An 8,532-nucleotide genomic window follows, 5' to 3' on the forward strand; every position below is an offset into this window, starting at 1 on the left:
CCCCATTAGTTAGTTTACGTTAGTCTCAGAGCCTTAGCAAAATAATTAGAGTACACATAAGTAATTTCCAGCGGCTGATTTCAGGCAGTTTTTACTTGGGTTTAAAAACAGTGCTTCATGCATTTACAATAAGTTAACTACAGGTCACTGATGTACATACACAGACGAAAGCTAAACCCACCTTACTATCTGGATGCAGACCTCTCCTCTCCTGGGTTGAGTAGTAATTAGTGCCTTACAGGTTTGCTCCATGGCCTAAAGAAGGCAGCCATTGTCAGTTACAGTTAGATGGCTGCAACACAGTGGAGGTAGTGAAGAGTTTAAGACCCACAGGGTTGTAGTACAGCCCAGAAATTAAGACCAGGGTGTGAAGGCTGTAAACACTGGGGCAGGGGTCAAGAATCACTTGTAGTTTCTTTTATCTTTTCCATTAGAATGTCCTCGTAAGTCATTCACCCAAAAAAAAAAAAACAAAGGATTTGAAAAAGAAAGGGAGTAGTTAGCCAGCCCAGTGAGGGGGACAAGAAAAATCACTAATTTTGGTCCTCTCAAAGGGTTGAGGAGAACACTGAAGTACATGCATGTAAATGCTCCAGTTTAAGTAGTACTGTTCACCTCAGCAGCCGGAAACTGCTTTTAACAAAATCATAGCTGAAAAAGAATATGGCAGTGGTAAGTCCTGGGCCAAACGATGAGGATTCCCACCGGGGGCAAGAGCTCACTTCCTAGGATCCGAACTTAACATATCACAGTCAAAGCCTTGTACAGGGGCTGCTGCCAGCTACAGCTAATTCCAAGGAAGTTGGGATGACACCACACATGGGCCATCTCTGGTGAGGGTTTGTTTTAGTTCCAGCTCCCACATGGGTACCACATTATAAAGCCTGTGGCACCCCCTCCTCTGCCTTACACACATCTAACTGCACACAGATTACTGACAAGTGCCGTTTGGTCCGATGCTGCTGTATTGTGTGACTGCAGGACAATGCCATCTGCTCCATGTGCACTCAGCGCCTTGTCCCAATGTAGTTGGTGGAAAGCAGGAACACGTTGTGTAGCAAGAGGGACAGCTCAGCTTCTGAAAACACCATCAATGTTAGTGGTTTGGCCAAGGAACAGTTTGCCTTCTAACTACCCTGATGCCCAGGGCTTGAAACTAGAGGTGGGAAGCCACCTTCGGGAAGGCGTGACATTAAGAGGCTATTGTTCTCAAGTTCACCTGCTTCGTTCCAGTCTTTGCATGTATAATGTCCTTTCCTTCCACTACACAGTCCTATCTACTCATCCTCATTTCTTGACTCTCCTGTGATAGCAGGAGAAAATTCAAAGACAGTAATGGTACTAAACACCAATGTCACCCTTCTAGATTCTTCTGGTAGAAGCTGGTCATCTGGGGACGTTTTTCAGCTCCAAGGACATTAGTAGGCATACCCTGATAGTCACAGTTTAGGAAACATCAAGGTCTAGCTAAAGGTTCCAAACAGGAGACCCACAGGCCTAATACATACCCTTAGATACTATTTTTAGTCAACTGAATGTTTTTGTTTTGAATCTGAATGCCTTTAGACCAAAGCTTCTTAACTGAGACATTTCTGTTCTCCCCACCAAACCAGACATCTGGCAACGTCTGGAAACATTTTTGGTTGTCAGCACTGGGGAGAAAGGGTACCACTGACATCTAGTGGGTAGAGGCCAGGGATATCGTTAAACATCTTATAAGGCAGAGGACAGGCCCTTAAAACAAAGCATCAGTAGTGCCAAGGTTGAGAAACTGCTTCAGACAAGCATGCACTCCTCATGCTCCCACAATCCCCACTATTTCATCTTGTCTTGTATCATTACCTGCTTAGCCCCTTTAGGCAAATGAGTTTGTGCCCTTTCAATTAGACATATATGTTAGACAAGGGTCTCACAGTATTCAATAATTAACTCCAAAATAATCTTAGAATAAAATACAAAAATGACTTGTATTTTAGTGGCATGACCATAGGGATTTGTCTTACCTTTCAGACTGCAGGAAATCTGTAGCCATTCTCCGAGCCAAGTTCGACACCTCTCTTCAGCAATATGGGTAGAATTCAGACCACGAAGATAACAAGCCTGTAACACTCGGAAGGAAAATGATCCTTAATAATCATAGAGCCAGTATGCCAAGGAAGTGTAAACCCACACCACAAATAATCCAAAATCCCCTTTAAATAAGTTACAACCTCATCCCAAGAAACCTTTCACTATGGCAATCTGAACTATGACGAACAAGATGACAAGCAAAGATGCCTATATAATCTAAAACAGTAGATCTAAAGTGTATTGTCCTTGATTTCTGAAGGGCCAGAAGAAACAAACCAAAGTTACTGTGGGAAGTTCCTTCCCACTAGTTAAGTTCACTGTGAAAAAAAGATCTAGAAACGAGGTAGGAGAATAAAAAGCTTGAGTTTTGCTATAAACAAGACTAGGGGCTCTCTAGCCCCATGAACTCAAGAGCCCACCAAAGAGTGAGGCTCCCAGCCCCATGAACTCAAGAGCCCACCAAAGAGTGAGGCTGATATTGTAATCCAGCTCTTACCGATCTCACTTCCTGAGCAGTCAGCTGGCCAATCCCCAACTTTGCCAAAGCCTTGTCCAGTTGGTGAATCACAGTGGTATGAGCCTTTAAACGGTGTCTCAACAAGAAAGAAGGCAGATAAGGTGTGAGAAGCATGGCTCGACTCAAGGCTTTCTGTGACACAACAATATAGAAGAAAGTCAACATTGTATTACTACAAGCAAAGCCCGGAATGGAAGGAAGGTGAGGCTGTGGAAAAGAAAAAACTTCAAACTGCTCTCACCAGTTGCAAAGCATGGAGTTGGTTCATACTCAGAGGATGATTAGAGAAACACTCTCTCAGAGCCAGGATGTCATGTATTGCTGGATGGGTACCACGCTGTAGCTGAGAAAGTTAAGAGATTGGTAGATGTTATCAATGTCTTGACTAGCCCTCTCACCTAGTTTTAGTGCAAACTGGATCTAACAAGATTCCTAGTTTGTAGGAAGGGTTAACTGGAGGAATACCTTGGTGCACAACTCTGTCACATGCCACCGGAGTCCTGCATCAGAAATGAGAGGGATAATTTTTTCTAAATAACAAAGAATTTCTGGGTGGGACTGCTTCCGGAGAGCATGATAGATATCTAAGAAATCAATCTGTTGCTTGGCAGTCCAGAAATGTTTGATCAGTAGTTGTCTAGGAAACAGGTACCTGAAAGGAAAAGGAATCACAGAGTCACTTGCTGAAACTGGCATCTTTCAAAGTGAGCAAAGAAAGCACTTGGCAAACATAATACTAGGAAGAGATGAGACACTGTTTCCCTACCTCACTGTTCTTTTTTTGCAAATGAGTATCAGACCAATGTTTGAAGATACACTGAAGCACAATTTAAACAACATTACTGAGATTATGTGCTAGGAAGCAGTAGGAGGAAGCTAGGAGGAGCCTCGCATGTAGCAATCAGATAAAATCACTCCTTTTGAACTAAAGCATATAAAGAACAAATTTTGGACAGAGCTGGATACCGTATGTGATGTTGACAACCTCAAACAGTAGTACAGTCCTTATGAGTACACAAAATGGAAAAGGTAAATTTGCTTTTAATTCATGTATGGTGGTAAAACAAGGCTACAAATTCTCTGGCACTCCTCTTATTGAGAAGTGAGATCTATGACCCTTTTTAAAATCTGGGTGACTGACTTAACCAATACGAGAGAGGTGAGTCTTTGTGACCTCTAAGGTCACACTCACTCTTGGAGCCCTGAGCTGCCATTTGAGAAGTCCCATTACCCGAGGCTACCACATTAAGGCCACACTGGTTGGCAGTTCCAGTCTTCCAGCCATCTTTGCTAAAACACCAGACAGGGAGAGTTTAAGTCACCTATACTTACAGCTATCCCAGTAACCTAGGTGTTACTGAGTGGCTTTTATGAACCTTGGGCCAATGAAAAGATTGGAACATGAAGTTTGATAACATCTACCTAGCTTCTGAAATGGAAAGTTCTTAAAATATTAATTTTTAAAAATCTATATATCTCCAATATGCTGGTATATAGACAAAAGTCTATACTCACATTAGCAAGAAGACCAGGTAGTTGGCAAAGGGTGGAATGGAAATAATACCTAGGAAAAGACACTTGGTGACGTCTCGACGGAACTAAGCAGAAACAAACACAGATGGAGTTTTAACCCAAGTAAGTTCTTAATACAATGGACAATCCCTCCACCCCACTGTGTAGTGAACGTCTATTAAAGGCCAGTAAAGGATCAAGGTTATTTCTATCTACCTCTATTTGGTAAGTTCCTGGAGGACAGAAGCCCTGATTTTTCAATTTTATATTCCAAATAACGTCTAGTACAGGGCCTGACATTATACCAAATCCCTCTGAATTCTTCCTGATCTGCAGAATGGATCCTAGATCGGTACTCTGTTTCAAAAGTACCCAACAAGTCACCACCAAATACTGCTTTCCTACTGCCTTTTGGATCCTTGCAGATTTTCATATGTTCAAAAATGAATTGGATTTGAGCGTTTTCAACTTTTATTCAGAAAGTGTGTGTGCCAGAAACTCTAGTGAGCTCTGCTTTGGAGAGCTACAACTCTGAAAGAACTCAGTTCTGAAAAATAATCTGATGCTCTCAGTTCAATACTTTGATCTCGCGGTAAAGGGCAAAAGCCTAATCAGTGGTGAACAAGATAGGAGAGAAAACAACTTGAGATCTTGGTTAACTTTAATCACCTCACCATGAACTTCTGGATATCTGACCCCAGCCCATACCTGTCTCAAATGCTCCATCTCCCGGTATGAAAGTTGATGAAACTTTATATTGTGCTTCCACATATTTGTCTTTATTCTTCTAGCCTTTTTGGCATCAGCCCATAACATCTGCAATCCTGCCTCATTAAAGTAGAGGACAGAGTGTGATGTTACCCCAGTTTGAATCTTACCACAGCTTCCTACTCCATGTTCACTCACAACACACACACTTGTCCCTCCCCAATACTACTCTCAATCAAAGCTTCAAACTAGGTCATTTGAAACTCTTGTGTGGCCAACCTTTATCTCTTTGTCATCCTTTTTTTCCCCCAGCACATCACTTTCTTCTAGCTATGAGGCCCTTCTGTGATCTGCTATGGAATGGTCTCCTTTTTCTGGTTCAATACTCATTCTCTTTTTAAAATAAAAATTCAAAGCTCCCTAATCTCAAGATATCTTGCTCAATTAACCCTATGTATTTCCCAACCATATATTAGCTTATCTCCTTTCTAGAACACTTTGTTAATTACTGTTAATTCAATGTATTTCTTTTCTATAATACGATTTTTCTCTTCATTCTATAATTCTTATTTATCTAGAACTTTAGTTTTTAAAAATGCTTTCCTATTTATGAATGAAATGATATAATGTCTAGGTTGACTTCAAAATAATATTGGAGAAGGCATGTGTATAAATGAAATAAGATTGGAGGCCACAAGTTAATTGCTGAAGTGAAGATGAGTACATGGAAGTTCAATTTATTACTTTCTCTACTTTTATGTATGTTTAAAATTTTCCATAATAAAATGCTTAAAAACAAACTATCCAAAATGCTTTCAGACCCTTTTCTCATTTGATCCTAGTTATAAACGTGGGAGCAGACAGGCAGCCATTCTTATCTCCACTTTACAAGTAAGCATGAGCTATTTTGCAAGGCCATGGAGCTAGTAATAATTATAATACTCAGAGCTGACAATGTGGTAGTTTATTGTAATTGGTGTTATGATAAAAGTGTAGAGTATAGAAATAGTTATAGCTACATTTATTGAGCATTTACTATGAACAAGGCTTTAAATACTTTACATGTGTTGCTTTATTTAATCTTCACAACCATGTGGTCAATAGGTAGGTCCCATTATTATCCCCAATTTACAGATAAGAAAACCAAGGGATAGAGAGGTTAAGTTACTAGTCCAATCACACAGCCAGTGACAAGCCAGGATTTGAGTCTGGCTCCGGAGTAGACACTTGACACTATACATTCTCCTAATAACTAGCAGAGTTTTGATTTGAACCGAAACATTCAGAAACCAAGTACTGTAGCACTATTTCCACAACATGCTACTTAGGATAGATTTGTGATAAGCATGAAACAATATTTTCTTTTGGGCCAAGTCAACTGATAAATCACAAGGCAGGTCTGTACATGACGAAGAATTTCTACTAGAGTCAGGTGTATGGTTAAGAAAAATGCAAAAACACCTATACTCCCCCTGGGTATTGTCAGAAGTTGTTTCTCATTATACCTTTCTAGGAACATCCTCGAGAAGTGCTAACTTGTAAGAATTAGTTTCATGCTCAAGTATTTAAGAAAAATAAGACATCCCAGCTCACACTCCCATAGCAAAACCTGCAAATTATTATCTTACTTATCCTAACTCTCTGACATTGCCCAAGAGCTGACTCTAGCAATTTCTATTTGTTTTGTTTTTACCTTTCATGAAAGTTGTGTACAGGATATAGAAGCGGGGGAAATGACGACCCAAAAAACGGTGGTATTTCCCATTAATCACTTTTGTCTTGGTCACCACATAAGAGATTAAGCTCTTCACATCTGCCTTTGGAGAAAGGTGAAGCTTTGAAGACCTACAAGGAAGATCAAAGAGACTATCTGGAAATCAGTCCTGGAAACCCCTTCGCATCTGGTGTCCCTAATGTAAAACACAGGCCTCAGAGAATGTATACTAAGACTTGAAACTTCCAAAAACCAAGGAAAACCTTGGAATCAAGAAGAGATAAGCAATCAGACTGAGAAAAACAAATCAGACAGATAAGAGAGAGGCCAGGCAGAAAGGAAGTCAAGGAGTGGTATGAGCCTGGAGAGTGCACAAGGCCTGAGGCCAGAGCAGCAGGATAAGCCAGACAGGTGGGATCGAGGTAAATATCGGTAAAAGCTGAGCCAAAAAAGGCAGGCTGACAGATAAACTCAGGACACGTGGGAAATTCAAACTACAAGGGACACTCAGTTGAGAGGATCAGGAAGCCAGGTCACTAGCGGAGACCGGGGTGCGATTTCTGAGCAGAAGAATAAAAACCCATAGGCCAGGGCGTGGAACCCTGAAAACTAAGAGACAGCATGCAAGCAAGGATGAGACACTGGAAGGGCCTGAACGTCAAAAATGCTATTCTCTCTCCAGGCACCTCACCGAGGGTCCCCCCAGGCCAGTCCATAGCGAACAAGCTGCAGCCTCCGGTTGACATAAGATCCAGGGGTGACCGTCGAAACCCATAGAGCAGTCCGAGCCCAGCACACCCTGGAAAGCGCCATCTTCACCGCGAGGGAGGGGGAGAAGAGGCTCTCTTCAGGTCAAGGTTCACCGTACGTCGCGTCCTTTCGACCACGCATGCGGCCTCTCCTGAGAGCCTATTGGTCACCATAGACCGCTTGCCCCGCGCTAACGCGGCGCGGGAACCAAGGCTGAAGATTAAGTGTGAAAGCAAGACTGTGATTGGAAGCAGACAGCACTTCCTTGTTTAAAAGCGCCGGAAGCGGGCTATCCCCGGGGGGCGAAGGCTTGTGCCAATGGTAGGGTTTGTGATCTTGAGGACGTCCTCTTTTTGAGGTCTCAGTGACCCCTCGCGAGTCCCTAGCGCCGCCCTTGCCCTTTGTCGGTGTGCCAGTCTTCGGGGGCCTTGAAGCGGTAGATGCGGGCTGTTTCTTTAGCAGCGCCGAGGCCCACGGCGCTTCCCAAGGGACTGGGAAGGCCCGTCGCGCCCTCTAGTGGTGGCGGCAGGCTAGGCCGGGAACTATCCATTGCCAGTCGCGCGGTCCAGCGGCGAAGGTTGGAGGCCTGGGAGCGGCACCTGTGCGAACTAAGTCCGCTTTTAACTTTGGTCGGCGTTTCTCAGATTAGGTTTGTGGGAAAATGTCTTTCGTTAAGCGCTTCCTCAAGCCCAAACTCGGGTCTCGAATGTCACTTTCCTGAAAGGCCTCTGACCAAAACACACACATTTTCTCCTATCACCCTGTTTGTTTTCTTTACAGCACTTACCACTTCCGTCGTTTTATACATTCGTTTCCTTGTTTGGCCGGTTCCCTGAACTAGAGCAAGCATCTTGTCTTAGTCACTGCTATACCCAACCCCCAACACTAGGTGCCATACTTGGCACGTAGTAGGTGCTAGTAAACATTTTGAATAAATTAATAACTGAAACTGGGAAGGATTCCCAGAAGTGGCACTTAGCTGCCTCCAAGAGTTAACAGTTTACTTGAGTACATATGAATATTTACCCTCCGTGGAGGTAGTAGAGCATCCCATTTGGAACCAGGAGATCTAGGTTCAAATCTTAGCACTGCCATTTCCTTTAATGTATATGTGACCTTAGACATGTCACTTTAGCTCTCGAGCTTATTTCCTTTATAATAGTACCTATTTTATAACAGTTCTGTGAAGATGCAAGAAGAAAATGGTTGTGAAAGCTCCCACATCTGTATAACGCTTTATGGGTCGCAGTTTTATATTAGC

At 42.7% G+C, this 8,532-nt stretch overlaps 1 protein-coding gene across 8 annotated transcripts; it reads right to left on the minus strand.

The window, feature by feature from the left end:
- Positions 1-61: 61 nt before the first annotated feature.
- On the minus strand, positions 62-7,389 carry LETMD1 (LETM1 domain containing 1). Of its 8 annotated transcripts, none has more exons than XR_897188.2 (9): positions 7,213-7,384; positions 6,501-6,652; positions 4,808-4,923; positions 4,103-4,185; positions 3,053-3,239; positions 2,829-2,930; positions 2,567-2,663; positions 2,004-2,100; positions 62-1,078 (listed from the first exon to the last, which is right to left on the minus strand). XR_897188.2 is itself a non-coding variant. In XM_023524527.1 (9 exons), exons 3-9 carry the CDS (start codon positions 4,913-4,915, stop codon positions 1,008-1,010), a joined length of 801 nt encoding a protein of 266 aa, XP_023380295.1. In that variant the 5' UTR covers positions 4,916-4,927; positions 6,501-6,652; positions 7,213-7,384; the 3' UTR covers positions 62-1,007. The 8 variants fall into 8 exon arrangements, 7 of the variants coding, with proteins under 7 accessions (XP_023380295.1, XP_023380296.1, XP_023380297.1 ...); XM_023524527.1 differs by having other exon boundaries at positions 2,567-2,719; positions 4,808-4,927; XM_011382390.2 differs by having other exon boundaries at positions 830-1,078; positions 2,567-2,719.
- Between the last annotated feature and the right edge of the window lie 1,143 nt (positions 7,390-8,532).

This window comes from Pteropus vampyrus, unplaced genomic scaffold (assembly GCF_000151845.1).
Source record: "Pteropus vampyrus isolate Shadow unplaced genomic scaffold, Pvam_2.0 Scaffold471, whole genome shotgun sequence".
NCBI lineage: Eukaryota > Metazoa > Chordata > Mammalia > Chiroptera > Pteropodidae > Pteropus > Pteropus vampyrus.

Coding starts and splice junctions, on each gene's coding strand:
- LETMD1 (XM_011382390.2), bottom strand. CDS start 7,334: ATGGCGCTTTCCAGGGTGTGCTGGGCTCGGACTGCTCTATGGGTTTCG. Junction 4,924..6,500: donor GTACACAACTTTCATGAAAG/GTAAAAACAAAA, acceptor TTAATGAGGCAG/GATTGCAGATGTTATGGGCT. Junction 4,186..4,807: donor AGATGGAGCATTTGAGACAG/GTATGGGCTGGG, acceptor GTTTCTGCTTAG/TTCCGTCGAGACGTCACCAA.